Source organism: Ammospiza caudacuta, chromosome 3 (assembly GCF_027887145.1).
Source record: "Ammospiza caudacuta isolate bAmmCau1 chromosome 3, bAmmCau1.pri, whole genome shotgun sequence".
NCBI lineage: Eukaryota > Metazoa > Chordata > Aves > Passeriformes > Passerellidae > Ammospiza > Ammospiza caudacuta.
In genome coordinates, this window is record NC_080595.1 from 98,481,675 (window position 1) to 98,499,682 (window position 18,008).

At 38.0% G+C, this 18,008-nt stretch overlaps 1 protein-coding gene across 1 annotated transcript in view; it reads right to left on the minus strand.

Moving 5' to 3' along the window:
- CD109 (CD109 molecule) overlaps positions 1 to 18,008 on the minus strand; it is a 71,016-nt gene that overhangs the window by 24,039 nt on the left and 28,969 nt on the right. The window contains exons 9-23 of the mRNA XM_058802130.1: positions 17,515 to 17,650; positions 16,546 to 16,655; positions 14,568 to 14,807; positions 14,139 to 14,240; positions 13,986 to 14,048; positions 12,418 to 12,594; positions 11,385 to 11,537; positions 10,579 to 10,653; positions 10,056 to 10,116; positions 9,418 to 9,553; positions 8,534 to 8,651; positions 5,647 to 5,760; positions 5,222 to 5,440; positions 4,383 to 4,527; positions 3,530 to 3,706 (exon numbers count right to left, since the gene is read on the minus strand). Coding sequence (XP_058658113.1) covers positions 3,530 to 3,706; positions 4,383 to 4,527; positions 5,222 to 5,440; positions 5,647 to 5,760; positions 8,534 to 8,651; positions 9,418 to 9,553; positions 10,056 to 10,116; positions 10,579 to 10,653; positions 11,385 to 11,537; positions 12,418 to 12,594; positions 13,986 to 14,048; positions 14,139 to 14,240; positions 14,568 to 14,807; positions 16,546 to 16,655; positions 17,515 to 17,650 — 2,026 coding nt within the window. The remainder of the gene's footprint in view (positions 1 to 3,529; positions 3,707 to 4,382; positions 4,528 to 5,221; positions 5,441 to 5,646; positions 5,761 to 8,533; positions 8,652 to 9,417; positions 9,554 to 10,055; positions 10,117 to 10,578; positions 10,654 to 11,384; positions 11,538 to 12,417; positions 12,595 to 13,985; positions 14,049 to 14,138; positions 14,241 to 14,567; positions 14,808 to 16,545; positions 16,656 to 17,514; positions 17,651 to 18,008) is intronic.

Genomic DNA, 18,008 nt, shown 5'->3' on the forward strand with positions numbered 1-18,008 from the left:
GGCTTTTGACAAATCAATAGCCTTGCTATCAGAAAAAGCAAGTTGAAAATTGGTTGTTCTGCAATGAGTAAAAAATTTCAAAAGATCCTGACATCCTGAGAAGAACCATTTAAAATGTTACCCTAAGATTTTTTCAATATCCTGAACAAGTGCAGCTATCTCCTGACTGCAGGACATCCATAATAAAAGGGCCTCAAAGGCTCCCTGGCTGCTCACAACCACCAGCAGCATTGTCACTCATAGATGATTTCTGTACAGAACCAGTGTTCATTCATGGCAGAAATGAAGAGCTTCCTATGATATGCTACTCACTGTAGTTTCTGGTATCTAAAGCCTTTGTTCCCTTGCATTTTGCCTGCCTTTTGTGAATCCAGAATAGTAACAGCATCTATTTATACCATTTCATAACACATCTTTTCTTTTCCTCCACTTTGTCTTTTCCCTTGGTTTGACTATTTTAGCTATTATAATTAAGAAAGTATACTCATTAATTGAAGACCTGATAGATACAGACACAATACAGAATCAGACAGGCAGAAAGAAAACTCTCAGGGCAAGCATCAGTAAGTCCTACACAAATGAATGAATTCATACAAATATGTCCCAGGAGATCCACCCAGCTACAACTGTAACTCTACAACCCTGAAAAATATTCCTTGCTTTCACTGATAAAGAATTAATCACCCACTTCCATACCATCCTGACTGTAGATACACAGTGAGTGATCCATACCCCTAATTACTGAGGAACAAAGGGCCTGGTCCCTCAATCTAAGTGCCAGTATAAGACAAATTTCTAGCCATGGTCTGTCTGTAATAGAAGAGAATGAGAAATAAAGCTGTGAATTAGTATATATGGGTACCTTCCCATGTAACCCTAGTAGCAAGAAATCTAGCTTTTAGGTCTTCTTTAGAAGAATCTGCAATCAAAATTTTTTCTTTAATATAGGGGGTTTATTATGTATTTAGCATGACAGTGGCTTATTACATCACTAAAACTGGTGGATCTTTCAGATAATGACATACCTGTCAACTCAGTTAATGATACTAAATGGAAGGAAAAGGAAGGAGGAATGAGTGGCATTTGTCCCCAAGCAAAAGTCAATGTCAAAGTTTAAGGCTCCAAATAATGTTCTAAAAGGAGCACAAACACATGTAAATATACAGACTGCTCCCTCTTCAGAAGTATCTGACTGCAAGGCCTGAAAATAAGGTCTTGTGCTTCTCTGCAGAACTGGCACTATACAGCAATAAGCAATAATCACCATCCTGCTGGCAGTGTAGAAGCACGAGACTACAGCTTTCAGCGGGCTCAACAGAGGCTGCTGGGCACACAGGCACAAATTCATCTCAGAGCGTGAGCTGGGGAGGGATCAGAAAGATGAGCAGAACCAGAGGGAGAGAGATCACTCAGCTATTTCCCACATTCTGCTTGCTTTCGTCTCCGTGCCAGCCCCGCTGCAGTCACGCACGAGTCTCCAGCAGGAGCGTGTCTAACACGGGAACGCTGGAACGGGAGAGCCCGAGGCTCCCGCGAGCCGCCGCGCTCGGCCCCGCGCACACTTGGCCACGCGCGAGAAACGACACTCCAACGTCAACACGTGGAAGGAAAAGAGGGATCCTGTTATGAAGACGCCCATTGCTAGTCTCAGAGGGCTGGCTGGAACCCAAGAGATGTAAGAGGCTCGCTGAAAAGAGCTCACAAGGCTCCAAGAGGAATGCATCAGGATGGAAAGGACTTCAGAAAGATGTGAAAGATCCAAAGGATCTCGCCTTCTACACAGCTTGGAAATTCTGCTCAAAATCCTTACCTCTTTGGGTCTAACAACGAAGCTTTTAGACCAATCAGGTTTTTTTTTTCATTTCAGAAAAAGTGATTTGAAGATGGAATTTGTCATTAGCACAATTAAGAAATGTGCCTAAAAGGCAACTATTCTTTGGCTTTGCCTTTGTTCTAAGTAAACGAAACTGCTAAAATAAAGGTCATATAGCAGTTTCTGCCAGGTATATGATCCGTTCTCCTCACAAGTATTTAGCCATAAATTAATTATATTTACTTCAGATTCTGAGGTTACTTTTTAAAATACTTGGTGAATTATGACATGTGAAATAGTCTTTTTTCAATTAAACTTCATAACAATCCTTTCAAAAACTGAGCCTATAAAAATTGCATCTTAGGCTAGTTAATTTCAACTTAAAGATAACACTTGAGAAAATAATCAGTGCAACAACAGAAAACAATTATTAAAATTAAGCAAAAAAATGCAGAATATTTTTAGGTCGTGGTTCTTTTCTATGTTAAGGTTACAAATATTTCAGCACACAATATTCTGGCACCTACGGTGTTAAAAACACATACCTCATTTCAGAGCATCAGAACAAAGTTAAGAACACAAAACAATCTGTATGTAAGTGACATTAAACCTGTAATTTTCATTTGCTTTGAAATAACTTAAATAAATCCACTATTGGAAAACTGCAGAAAACTATGGTACCAAAGGTCAGTCTTAAAAGAGTGACAGATTGCTTACAAACTTCAGAGTCACTGTTTACATAACACATCTCTTCCTCTCCACTGTACTTTTCAACTAAACCATGCAGTAGGATGGGTTTAAAAAAAAAAAAAAAAATTTAACTACTTTGACAGAAAATTGGAATCCTGATGAAAGGAAAATTTATTTTGGGCTGTGCCTTTTCCAAGGAAATGTCAACAACTTAAAAAAATCAAACAAAAAAGACTTAGAGAGAGTAAACAAGAATTGAAAATGTCATCGCGATGCCTTAGTAGGGGTGAGACTCACATGGGGCTGGTGTCACTGCTCTCTGAGGAGCAGGCTCAGCATGACACTGACTCATGGCAAGTGTGGGACACCACAGTCAGACACTGTCTGATCCAAAAGCCAGAGTGCAACTGTGGGCTCCAAACTTTGTGATGTTCTGGAGTATCTCCCGATTCAAATACATAACAATTTCCAACTAAAATTTTCCAGCTTTTGATTTCTAGCACAGAGTTCACTTCTGACCAAGCCTAAAATTTGTGTGGGCAAAAAAGCCAGCCATGAGATCAAATGCCACTCCTTGAGCTCTACAAGGACATGTCAGGTCAGGATATGTCACTGAAGATGTGGGATGAACACGGTTCACTCTGCTCACTGACTCATTTGAAATTGCTGTGCCTCAGGCAGAGATCAGAAATGTTGGCTCACATGTGGTTTTATCAAACGAGAAGTAATAACTATCTAGGATATCCCTGTGAATTACCCTCTAAAATGCATTTCTCAGATGAAAAAAAGCAATTGTACAAAACCAACAATTTTTTTCTGAGAAAACTTGCCCTTGTAAACAAAATAACTTGCTGTCTAGTTCTATCAACCCAGAATAAAGAGGAAGAAAAAGAAAAAATGGGTTTCTCTTCCCGTTATCATGACAAAAACTGAGCAATATTTCAAACACCAGAGGCAGAGTCACTGAAATCTTTTTACTAGGAAGAGCTCTTAAAAATCTAACATCTTTAGTTTATGCATACAAACCTTTTCTCATAAATGTTATCGCTTTTGATTTAATATCGTCTCTCAGCTGCCTGGTTTTAGTCAAGTATTGCAAAATATAAACATTGGGAGCAAAATTGATCATATTCTGTTCACCACAGCCATAAGGCATCTTAATCAATGATGACAAACCATTGATAGAAGGCCCCAGTAGATCACCTGAAAGATAAAATTCAACCAAAATAAATTAAAGCTTATTGCAAATAAAAGCATACCTCATATATAAAGGGTGGTATAATCTAAACTGGGAGAAAATATGATATATTAGGAATGTTTCTACTAAACACTTCTAAGCAGGCAGAAAAGATACTTCATCCACTAATCCACTTTATGCCCACTGATGCAGCTCTTTACAGACCTTTCCAATTAAAGAGTAATTTCAAAGAGTTGCCATTTAAAAATGAAAAAGAAAAAAACCCAAACCAAACAAACAAAACCCTACATAACCAAAATCTATTTAATCCGGCAAAATGTAAACTTCATTTATTTCTTCTCTCACCTATAGTTATCAAAGCCTAGGTGTCACAGTAAACAACAGTTAGTCAGGTTATAGTTACCATTCTGCAGACAGAGTAATTATAACAGGATACTAGAAAACTTTGCAGGACGTTTCTGACCAAAATCCAACTCTCTAACTCTGAAAATAACTTACAAATGTCATATTGTCATAAATTAAACAAATTAAAGGAATAAAACAATCAATCCATAAGGTCTTACTATGTTTAGCCTAATGCATGATGGTAAATTACTGTGACTTAATGATTCAAACTACTTATATTGCAGTTAAATAAAAATTAATGCCTTCCCTAATGATAGAAACAAAGTTAATTCTTACCAACAGCAGTGACCTGCACTCTCTCACTGTCACTTACAACATCAGAAGGAAAAGTGAATTCCAAAGTTTTTGACACTGCTTGTCGTTTATTCCCAGTCAAATCCAAAAGGACTGTCTGAGAATATGTCTGTTCCAATCCTTCAGCCTATAAAGATAAAGACAGGGATTCTGAGTGTCCTTCTGTAGTTGATCCTGCCCTGGAGAGGAAGGTCATGCTACTCCCTTCCAACCTCAGCCATTCTTTGGTTCTATATCTTAAGCTTTTATTGCAGGAGGAGATACACAAATGTCCACCACTGAAATGGAGCCTAACATGAATCAGACTTAGATATCCAAAGCTAGGCAAGTCTTATCAGTGTCTGGTTTATCAGAAAGTCTGGAGGCTAAAATTCTATCTGTAGCAAAATACAGAAATTTTAATCCAAAATAGATTAATAATAATTAATAAATAATCTGAATGAAAGCCACATGTATGGCAAAACCAATTGCACTTATCCAAAACAGTCACCAGGTCCACTCTGCACAGGTTGTTAAATTAGCTGCAGCACCAGGAGTTCAGTGATACACAAACAGCTTTCACCTTGCTTTCAAGAAGCATTGGATAAACTATCTGTAGCAGACCAGATCTATGAGCTCATTCCTGGAAGGGGTTCTAAAGAATTTTAAAGCACTTTTAAAAAACTATTTTATAAGAAGTGTTTTCTACTTAAAGTCACCTGACCCCAAACCCCAAACAGAACGAGGCAGACAAGTACATTGGTTTGCCTTTTTGCCCTACTATGTAGCCTGTTTTGGGGAACAATTTACTTCAGGAACAAGGCATGCAGCAGACTGTTTACCTTGACTATAACTTTCTGGATAACAGCATCAGAAGCAGCAGATGATATTGCTGTCACTTTGATGGGAATCTCTCCCAGTTGTTTTGGCTTTATTGGGAATTGAACAGTTTTCCCATCTTCACTTGGTACAGATACAGATTGTTGATTTGTTGTAGCATTTATTTCATTGGATGTTAGAATAATTTCAAAAGCATCATTCATATCCAGGATCACAGTAACCTGAAAATACAGTAAAATTTGCAACACAAAGGGTTAATTTTGAAAAGGTGCTTTCACAAGCTGCCACCCTTTTTGTGTATAGAGAAATAGGTCTGCCCACTGAAGAAAATACACTAGTCCTCACAAAGAAAGACATGGTCTCCACCAGTGATGGAAAACCCTGCAATATCTAGTAACATCCAAAGATAAAGAGATTGTTATGTTACCTCAGCTTCTTCTTTCAAATAATTAAAGATGTTAACTTCCAAAATGAACTGCTCTCCTCTGATGACAGAATATGGAAGGTTCAGGAAAATGAAAAAAGGCTGAAAAACTTCTAGCTGCAAAACAAAATCAGTCATGAACCCTTACAACCAGAGACTAGACAGAAAATTACTATACAACGTGTCTTCCAATCACTTTTAAATTCAATGACAGAGTTTAGTTGTACTCTACAGCTGACAAAACATATCACTGCAGGGCTGAAACAGAAGGAGAAGATGCTTCTGGACATTAGCACCTTTAGAGGCACCACTCAGATAAGAGCTGCCAACAGCTTTGACAGGGCAGTCCCAACAGAGGCAACTGAATTAGGACTATGAGAGTATCATCTGGCAAATTTGGAAGCTGCGATCTCTCCTGAGCTCTCATTAAAGTAACTGAATTGCTTTGAGTACAAAAGTAATGGATCAATGTCAGTTGACTTACCTTCGTGTCAATGCACTAGTAACTAAATAACAGCCTCACCCAAATTTTGTAACTAAACAACACAATGTTTACAATGTTGGTTTTGTTATTTAGTAAGATTAATCTTAGCAAAAGTTTTGTAATTATACTTCTAAAAATACATACTACAGTAATTAAAATATAAACTGCAGAAGTATACCAGCAAATAGTTTATTTTTTCTATGAACAGAGAATTTTGGAAGAAGTCTTGCCTCTAAAAAGTCAATGGTAAGGTCTCATCAAGCTGAATGGGATCAAAATTTCACTGAACATTGACACAATAAGAATGGCTGAGACATGCTATCCTTTATTATCAAAATGTCAACTAAAAAGTACTTTAATTCAGTTTGCATTTAAAAACATCTTCCAAGTGTTTTGAGTTTCAGAATCAAAAATTCCTCAGTTTTTTTTTTTTTTTCTAGCTAGCAAATATTCCAATGCTTTCTCAAAAAAAAAAAAAAAAAAAAAAAAAAAAAAAAAAAAGTTATTTGCTAAAGCTCTCAGCATCATGAACTTCTTTAGATATTAAATATTAGAGAAGTTCTGATGGAGACTTTTTGGTTAGTTCACAGTAAAAGTTTTCCCTACATATCTATTTTCTTTGTCTTTATTGTTTTACTTTTCCTTAAAACTGAAGTTTTACACTCAGGAATATGCCAATATATTACAAAAATACAACTGAATAACATTACTGACACTCTGTGTAGGAGAAGTCAAAATAAAACCATGATGCAAAGCAGTACATGACATAAAGCACGCAGATGCCATTTATTTCCCCCACTACATTTTTCATGGCTTGTTTTTACTTGCTTCTCTGTATGGTACTGATTAACATGTTTCAGCCATATGGAGCTCTAAGAACAACCTAAATGTCCCAACAATAGTGATGTACTGAACAGTGCATGGGGGTGATTATAGCTAAATTATTATCTCAACATCTGTTCTACTTGGAGCTTCTCACATTTGAGGATGAGAGGCCAAGTGTGTATTTCCTTACAGTTTTAATCAGAAAACTATTCCTCTTTCTGTCCCATCTCTGCCAAGCCAAGTGAAAGAAACAAGAATCAATATTCCAGTCTCAAAGGAGCCTTAGCCACAAAATCCAGATTGGGCTCCACATTCTGTAGTGGAGTTCAGATCAGGATGTTCAAAGCACAAGCTCTGTGTCTGGTATAGCAGCCAACTGTGAAATCTGAACCTAGATCTCCACTTGGATCTCAAAAATTGCCCCTCCCCAAGAATTTGAGGGCATGAGAACTTGAATGGATAAGTTGGCTGCCTTCAGGCTACGCTTACACTAGTCCAGGAACCAGGATGGAAATCTACAGCCCACTACCACATTCTCAACCTTTCTAAACTCAGGTATGGAAGTGGAGTTGTCTCTGATAGGAACATAGTTTCTCTAGGATCTTCACATGATGAATGGACAGATTATTCTGTGTATGTAAAATACAAGCTAAATGAGACTTCAAGAATTAATTCCTATTTTAAACAGGCCAAACAACTCTCAAAGTAGTGGTTTCCTTGAATACAGAGTGATCCTAGGACAACTGCAGTTGTTCACTGGGAACCTCAGGTTAGAGATCTAACCTGAGAGCTGCTGAATTTAGCTTAAATTGCTAAACTCCTCAAACACTTGGAAGCAAGAAAAGAGCCTCAGGACACAGGAATTTGGGAGCAACAAATTCCTTTGTGGACACTGAGAGCTAGGTATCCCATGCCAGCTCTCAGTGTCCACTCTGCTCCTCAAGCTAAGTCACCCAAAACTTGGCGCCTATCACGGAATGGTTGTGTTGGGAGGGACCTCTGGATGACAACTCATCCAAGTCCCCTGCAAGTTTACCCAGAGCAGGTTGTACCGGTGTTTACTCTAGGACTGCTTTTGACAGATAAATTTAGCTTTAAATCACCCCTCCTGCTCTCCCTCCTGGGACAAGCATTAGCCATAAGGGTTAGCAGAGCAGCAGAGAAATGCCTCTCACATCCCAGGCAGTCTGTGCACACCTCACTGCTTCCATTACCAACTCACAGACTGCCCTCTGGGCAGAGCCAAGAAAACATGGAACAGTGCTCCCAAAGAGTCATTCCACTCTCCTACATACAAAAATTCTGAAATGGGCACAATCCTGGAAGTACTCTGACAAAAAAACCTCTCCAACAGAAACAGGCATCCAAATATCTGTGTGGAGTCTTAGAAGAGCAGGAAGGGAAGGCAGATACAATTTCACATATCTTTTCAGTGATGTTTTCTCTACAGATTGAACACTCACGGACTCTCGATCTCCTCATTGGTACAGGGAGATGCTGCTGTTAGAACTAAATGAGAGAGTCCAGCAGGAGCCTGCAGTGTAAGCAGCCCTAGAGGAGAGCTCTCTAGAGAGATGGTACCTCCAGTGGAGCAGTCGTCACTCCGAGCCCGCCGCTCTCAGAGACCACAAAAGCACTGGCTACCCAGGACGTGATGGTGTCAGGTACAAGGGCATCCACTGTGGTTTCTGGGCCAGATCTGATGGCAGAAGGGGAGAGCAGACTTTCAAAACCATCCATTTATAGACATCATTAAGTGGACATATATGTTTAAAATGCATGAAAAATTAAGTCCAAATTCCTGGAAAGAAAAGCTGCTCATTATCCATTTTTCCTTTTCTAACCATTTAAAAATAATGTGATGGGATAAAAATTATTTTAAAAATTTAAATTATTTTAAATTACATTAATTGAAGGTAATTACACTGGATCACATTACATGTAATCCACTTTTACAGGTCCTTTAAAACAATCCAGGTGATGGTTGCTTGCTGAACTTCTCAGCTGTAAAAGAATACAAGATTTGTTCTTCACAATGCAGGTCAGATTTCACCATCACTTGACAGTTTGATCTATTCACTGAATTAGGTGCAGACAGCAAGAGATTTCCCTTTCTGGGCTAATCACCATCTTTTTATATACTGTAGAGAAAAAGGCTAGGTCTCCCTATCCATTATCTCCCCATCTGTAAATGTAAGAGTTTATTCCTTTTGTCTTCAGGATTTTTATCTAACTTCTATTGGAACTCCTAGGCCTGCAGTCAGGCCTCATAATCCTCTCTTGCGCAGTTGTACAATTCCTCATTTTTTCTATCTCCAATCTCACTTGTGGCCTCTAGGTGGTAGCAGAATATAAATCTACATTTTAAGCAGTGTTCTTCAGCACTGGTGCAGAATTCTACTGAAATCTACAAAAAAAAAAAAAAGGCAAGTGCAAATTGTTTTCCTTTTACTTCTAACTTTTACCTCGTTTTAGTGTCAATCCAAAGCCAAGTCTCTGGAAAATGTGTCCTCACATAGAGATTGCTGAAATCAGGAGGTCCATTTTTAGATATGGGCATATCATCACCAAAACCATCTTCTATAGGTATCATTCCACCATCTGCAAAATAAAAAATGCTGTCCTACTCCAAATATCCACATTAGAAAGTTCAAATAAATACAGATAAGAAAAGTTAAATTAATATGTTGTTTGGAGTCTAATCTATAGCTTTGTTACATATAAGACTACTTTGGGAATTTTTTATTTTAAGAATAAAAAAAGTTTCACACAAATTTCTATATGGCCTCTGTGGAGTTGAATGAAACTGGTGTAATCTGGCTACACATGACAAACCATTGCAATATATATCAACTGGAGCTGCAAATGAAAACTCCACCCATCTTCAGGCTTTTAGGGGTAATGTCACTGCAGTAAAAAAGGAAAATTTCTGAAATGCTGATTACATGAATTTTGTATGACTTGAACCTTTGAAATGCTAATGATTTTCGAGGCTGGATGCAACCTGTATGCAGCACACTAAGAAGACATAATGGGGGCCCTATCCCATTACGTCTTCCCCACTCAGTAAATCAGATTTGGCTTCATTTGTTGTATTACTTACAAAGAAAATGTTCCTTATCCTCCTCAAGAACTGCATCAGTTGATACCCAAAGGCTGCATTTCTGGATAAAATTTATACAATATATCTCAGTACAGGACATTCAGGACATCAACAGTGCTTATCTATTTTCTTTTTCTATTCTTTCTTTTTAAGTAAATAAAGTCATAAAGCATAAAACTAAAGCAAATAATACACAGAAACCGAAAAAACTGAGATTATACGAATCTGAATATTGTCTTAATGACTGAAAACCTTTCAAAGTGAAGACTAGATCAAGCATAAAGCAACCTGTATTTATGGAGGTATAAATAAAAAATAAAGAAGGAGGAATAGATACATTCCTTGACATTCAGAGTATCACATATTGACAAGATTCACAACTTGAAACTCATATAAGCCATGAAAACATTACATTGTCTATAGCTGCAAAAGTTAGAAATTTCACTTTTTTCTAGCAAGTGACGTTCAAATCACTAAGCAGTAAAAAAACCAACAGCCTAGCATTATGAAAAACAAACAGTACCTGAAATACACCAAAAGAACCTCTGACCAGGGGGAAATATTGCACTGTGCTGTATAAATTGAGCTCATGGAGGATCTAAGAAAAAAAAAAAAAAACAACAAAAATCATCCACAGACTGAATGCCAGCTCACATTTTAAGAACTTTCACTGTTGCTAATTCATACAGCTGCACCACAAGTTGTGTGTTGCTTAACTCTCATGCCAAAGAGAAAATAATCTGTGACAGGATGAAGGGGGTTAGTTGTAGCGGGTTTATGATTAATGGAAGAGTGACCAAGACTGTATATAAGCCTGGAATAAAGCCTACAGCCCATTGATATTTTATGGCATTTAGGCCATGTCATTTGAGCACCTTAGGAATGATATATATTGTAAGCTCTTTCAAACTGTAAATGCAGTTGATCTTCTGCAAGCAAAGGTAATTTATACATGAATAATGTATTCTGCCCTCCCAAGAAAAAAAAAATCTTTATTTTATATTATTAATTTTAAACAGCACAAAGAACAAATCATTAGGGGGTTTTTTCTGACGTTGTCTATTCTGAAAGAAGAAACTATTTAACAATTTATCAACTGAAGAACAATGAGGTATTGACTGGAACTGGAAATGCTGTGCCTATTACCTCTTAAGCTTTACAGTCTCCGCCACTCATGTGACTTGCAAAAGTAAAAAAAAATTGCATAATTACTGGCTAAAAACCATGCTCAAAGAACATTACTAGTTCAACATATAATCTGTAACATTTCCACAAACATACATCTTTCATACACACAATAATGACAACCTCTTTTTCCCATATACTTACAGATTCTTCTGTTATGTCACTGCTTTCTCCCAGAAGCTTTGCACTTTTATCAACAACTGAGATTCCAATTACTGATCCTGGCTCTGTTGTACTGATTTTAAGGGAGACTTTCTCAGATGGCTTGGCCTTATCTCTGCTCCAAGAGATTTTAATCTAGAAAAAAAGTGAAACACAGCACTGATTTAAATTCTACAGTGATATTTACAGCTGTTAACAACTCCAATGAAGTAGTTTTTTTAGATTATTTGGCTATAATTAAGACTCTGGATTTGTTTTTCCTAGAACCTTTGGGACACTGGGACCTCTGAGAGTCCTTTTTCTAGGACTTTTGGTAACTTGGATAACTTATGAGGCACACTGAGACATTTTTCATGCGGCAGGACGAACAGGCTCCCTACCAATTTCTGGTTATAAGTGTTAAAGTCTCCAGAGCAGAGAAAGAATTTGAATCCATCCAGCCTTTGGATGGTCTCACCTATAAAACGTTATAGGGAAGCTTTAATTTGCACAAAGGACCAAATCTCGTCCTGGTAAGCAAGCTGGAAAAATCAATTCAGTGACGAAATTGAAATGCCCCACACTTCTTCAAACTTTTTGGAATTAAAGTGTGGATAGTCACATGAAACAGAAACAAACATTGGTCACAATGTGACAACTGCCTGGCTAGAACAAGGTCTTTATAAACTTTTAGAATTCCACCCTTATAGCACATATGATACCTTGTCATTGTATTGACCAAAGTAACCCTTGGCTCAGCAATTGACCAAACCACCAAAGACACAAGGAGATGCTGGGCATTTGTTTATGTGGAAAACACACCACCAGTAGAAAGGACTCTCAAATATGCAAAAACTGGACCCTAATTGCACTGGTATAATCAAAAGTCTTTCTAAAGATTTGCACAAACTTCAGGTTAGGTCCTCAATGAAAATTTTCTGCATTTACAATCCTATGATCTAAAATAATTTTTTTTAAGCTACCACACAACACCCAGACAAAACCATGGTCTCAGACTCAAGTTCAACACAATTACCTTGTCATCCAAAGCAGGCTGGATGGGGACAGTGAGAGCATCATTTACTACCACTCCAAGCTCATCTATGTAGAATACAAGTATAGATATCAAAGGAGCCCAGGAATTTTCTGCTGTTAAAGTGAAAGTTTTTGTGGATTTTGTGCCAAAAGCCATAATTTGTTCCTTAGATAATACCTGAAAGAGAAAAAAATCAAACACTCAAAACTATTGGTATCCTCAGTGTCATCAGCAATTGGTTCTACAAGTAGCTGCTAAAGAAGAGACACATAGCTGTGATTCATTATTTTTTCCACTAACTTGTAGACCAGTTCTGTGAAAATAGGCATGGTATCTGTTGTAATATTTAAATAATAGATTTTTTCCTCATGTTTTAATTCCTGTATCACTATGGACAAGTAAAGAACTACACCAAGCGCACATATATGGCATGAGAGCATAAATATACAACAGTAATAGGGTTGACTCATGTGGGATATCTGTAAGAGCATTTTAGTTTGGATCAGGCACAAAGTTTTAAAACCAAACCTCCAGAACTACTTAGAACACCTGGTTTGCCTCATGGAGAGTGTGAACTGGGGTCTAGTCATGTGCTCCAGTTAAAAGTAGACATTCATTTTAACAGATCAGATTAGAGCTAGTCTGAAGCTACCCCTAATACCTAGTTTTCAATTTTTTCACTCTAAATTTGTTCCTACTGGATCATACACTTACTAATGAAGACAGAGAGATGAAGGGCAGTTCCCTGCCTTTGGTTGTATGGACCTGATTTATTTCAAAGATTCTAGAGAGTGTTTCTAGTTTAGAAAATAAATATGAATGCCCAAATTTTTTATGGTTTTCCTAATTCAGTTTACTGTTAAAGTCTATGAAAGAAAAAGAATCCTAGCTACCATGGGCACTAAGATGCAGACTGTGAAAATGACAGCCATGTGTTAAAGACAGGATGGGAAATTTACAATAGCATATATAATAAATCTTCCTGATCCTTCAAGATACAGTACAGCAGCTGAGCAATTAAGCCCACTCCTCAAGACTCATTTATATTAAAGTGCTTCCTTAAAATGCCCCTCTGTCCACCTGTTTCCTCAGCAGGCAGCTCTTTTCCCCCTGCACCCACAGGCTCTGCCTGACACTCCTGAATCTGCACACAGGATCCACCAGGCCCCTGCTTCCACCTGCACCTGCAGGACCTGCTGACAAAGCCACAGCCTGGGCTGCCCTGGGATGTCCTTGTCCCTCCTCCCATTGCAGATGCTCTGCACAGTCAGAAACTATTGCTCTCACAGTAGTGCCTTGTCTCACATCTGCTGTCAGAGATAACCCAACAGCCAGGTGAGAGAAGGCTTCCTTACAGTGCCAGGGGCATTTCTCCCAGGTAGAATAATAGAGTTCCCTTTCAGAAAGGACCCTCTGGTGGAAAGGAAGGTTTTGGGCCTTCTCTTCCACAAAGCACAATTGAAAAATGCCAAATCTCAAATGTTTAATCACATTCCACTCACTGGAGTATTTCTCAAGCTGGTAAAGGTCACCTTGGACTGTCCCCATATGTAAAGCCTGTAACTTACCAGATAGTGATACTCTGTCACTGGCTTGTTGCTGGCAACGCTCAGCTCAAAAGGCTTCCCAGCCTAGGAAAAGCACACAGTTCATATGGATGAGTATGGAAAAACCATAAGTAACTAGGCTTTAATTGTGGCAAGTTTTCTCTCAGACTGTACCTTTATATCCTGGCTCTTTGTTTTAACCTGCAGATAAGTCTGACTGGGGGAGCTGAACACATCATAAACACCTATGTCAGTCTTACTGCTGAGGAACTCTGCCTGCAAGACAGTGCAAAAAAACCCTCTTAACAAAACAGCAAAATCTGTGGTGTTCATTTTTGTGGTACAGTTTACAAGAGCATGGCAGCCTTAGCAAAAGTCCACTTTATGCTTTGGGTATCTGAGGTTTTTTCCTTTGATATCATAGTGCAATTATTAAATCCCATCTGAGAGGATCTTTCACTTTCTTTCCAGCTGTAACATGAAGTAATAAAAATAACAATAGGTTATGTCAGCTGTCGCAGATAGCAGGACAGCACATCACTGATCCCAGCCCAGGCAATTTAGTGTGTCAACACTCCAAAGCAACATGCTACAAAGCAGTACCTGAACTCTCAGAGTTTTTGTAGCAGACAGGATTGGAAACTCAACATCAATTACTCCATTTTCTGGAACTGTGTAGTTCAGGACATGGACTGTCAGATTTCTCTCATCTGTTGCCTCATTTTCCAGGTGAGAAAGTGAAGAGTGATGGAAAAGCAGGTCTGACTCTTGTGCAGTGATTGTTACAAGATTCTGCCTCTCTTCAGCTGTCAGCTGGTTGCTATCAGAACGTGACACCTTTAGCTAAACAAAAAGAAACAACACACTTATCAAACACATCAAACAGGGTAAAGCTAAAGTGCACAACACATAGTATATAACAATATATTTGCACTCACATCACATTAAAAAAAATGCATCCTCAGGTTTCTCACACATCAATAGCTTTATTTCTGTTCCCTAGTAAGCACTGCAAGTAGGTAAGTCAGGCAATAACAAAATTATTCATAACTCCAGGGAATAAAAAAAGAGTAAAAGCAAAGTAGATGGAACTAAAAGGAGACATTTTGCATTTCTGCTCTCCCAATTACTCTTCTAGTTGAAAATGTTTGTGTCTCAAGTAAATGATACATATCCTACCTACAGTCTGAATACTTAATTTTATCACTTGCACTTCACCACCACAAGGAAGGGCAACCTAACATTTACATAATGTGGGAAAATGAGTCACATGAACAGAAATGGTGCTGAGTTGGATGTTTTTATAAATTCATCAAATGAGCTGAAGACTGAAACGAGGCCCAAAATTGACAGTGTGCAACATCTTCGCTCCATCATACATCAATCAGCACTACAACTTAAAACCTTCATTCCCACATTCAAGCAGATTTTCATCCAGTAAAATCATTCTCATTCTGCATTATACATGACATAAAAATCAACTTTTATATTTAAAAGCACTGAACTAAGTTCTTTTTCACTGAACTTTTTCTTTTTCAGCCCATAGATGTCACTGCATTACCACTCCTCCTCAGCCCCTATTTCCCTGTTCTCTCTCTGAATATATGCTCTTTATGTAAGATATTCACTTTTTAGTAACAGCAGCAGCTGTTCATTCACACTCCTTTGGCAGCACAACTGAAACCTTCCTGTCTGCCAGCTGCAAGAATTGCCAGATGCTTCAGCTCTCTCTCACTTAGTTCATCTTTGGAAGAGGACTAAAAAACAGGTGGATTCAAACTGAGATGCTGGCAAAGAAAATGAAAAGCACAAAAACAAAAAGCCCAAATGATCAGGCTAGCATAAAGCTACGTCTTGAGCCAATCCACTCTGGAAGAGAATATTCAGCCTAAATCACTGCTATTTAGTCACATTTCTATATAGTAAAGGCTCAAGAATTGTAAAATTCGCCCCCCTTTTCAAGCAAAATGCAGTGATACAATATGCAACCTCTGCAAAATGCGGAAATACTGAGTGCAGATGAGGGACAGAATGAAGAATGTAAAATATTTCTAGGAGTGGACTGCAGCTGGCATGAAAAGGACAGGACAGAAGGCAGAAGCAACACTTTCACTTGAAAGCAATGTGATTTGATGAGTTTTAACTGAATTAAATAAAAGCTGTTTAAATATACAAATTCACTATATAAAGTATATATTTGTGTGTATGTATAGATATATATATATATAGTTACTTAGATATACAAATCTATACTATAAAGAGGTTTGAAACTTAATAATTAATCTGTTGTTTCAAAGCACAGTCAAAAAATCAGCTAGGGAAGATTTCTCTTCCACAAGAATGCTGATAAACTATACACAAATATATTCTGCCAAGATTACAGCATTCCCTGCCACTTACCCTTTTCTAGAGCAAATGCCTCCAATTTTAGTATTTGTTGATATGTATTGTAAAAAAAGAGAGAATTTGAAAATAAATCTGTAAATTACACTTAAAAATCCAAGGCAATCTTTGCTATCTAAGCATAGAGGAGAAGTCACATTTGTTTATCCACAGATGATAATCAAACAAAAGAACTTACAGTAGCTATGAAGTTCAGAGAAGGCTTTATAACTCTAGTGTAGTCCAGAAATTCAATAAAATAGTCACTTTGCTTTGGAAATATGATGGTACTTGAATTTTGGGAGATTCCTGTTGAATAATTGTATGTGTTTAGACAACATGCATTTAACACATATTTTACTTTAGAAGCAATACAATTTACTGCCCATGACTCTGAAATAATTCTATCATATTTTTCACCATTTGAACTCCTATCATTCTTCATCCTTCTAGCTCAGCATCAGTACAAAGCTGGCATATACACTGGTACTGCCTGCCACAATGCAATATAAGATATATCACACAGGGCTCCACTCACACAGACTATGCCAGAATGATACAAGGAAGAAACTTATTAAATCCCAAATCAGTCAGCTTCACCTTGCTGGGGTTTCTACAGAAAGTCTGTAATGAAACCTAGTTTCTGGGACAGGCATACATTTTGTACACGTGATTTATTTTATTTTTTCTAATGTGCAAGGTGCAGTGGAACATGAACTCACAAAAAACCCTCAGTTTGCAAATCAGTCCACCTGATTTGGCTAGACTGTGGACAAGCTAGGACCAGGAAACTCTTTCTACTAATGTGGCTTACAAACACACAATGTCAGCTAAGTTTATGATTAAAGTTAAGTTTGTAAAATTCAGGCTAATGCTAGCGATTCTTTATGCCTGCTCTTCTCATCAAAAATGATCAGTCACTGACTTCAAGCTCCTATCAGAACGTGTTTCTTGGTTATTTAATAAATCATTGAGCACAGAACTCTATTCTACTGAGTTAACAGCTGGTTAAACTATTAAATTTCTAGGCAAGCAACATTCAGACAATATATTTGAATGTGGATGGTTTGAGCTGAGATCAGTGCATGATACTTTTCCAGAGCTCCAAGCTGTTGCTCAGAGCAGCAAGGCACTGTGGATTTCTGTCAGAGAGCTCCCACTCACACACCTGTGAGCGACTCGGTCACCACCGCGATCATTTCGATCGGCTCCGTGTAATCGCTGCCACCGTGGTGCCACGACTGCTCCGCATTCAAGTTTTGCAACATCAGCTTGTTGCAGGTTACATTCACAGATCCATTTATCTGCAATGCAGGAAAAAATAACTGTTGAGCCAGAAAAGTCAAGGACACCTTTCTGTCTACTGTAGCTTATTTCTAGTTAAGTCCTGTAGCTCTCTCCACAACCAAGTTTTGGAGTGTGAACACCAGAAAATTATGAACACTGGCCCCTTATTTTTTTGCCATCAGCAACCATTTTTATTAAATCCAGTAGAAGTTGACTACTTTCTTAGAGGCAACAATGCTTTAGGGAAAAAGTTACCTTTTTTTCCCCTAATTTCTAGAATTATCCATTTCTACATGGCTAGTGCAGTTGTACCTAAGCTTTACAGGAAAATACAATGAACGAGTTTCTCCCTGAGGAGAGGGGTATACGCTATTC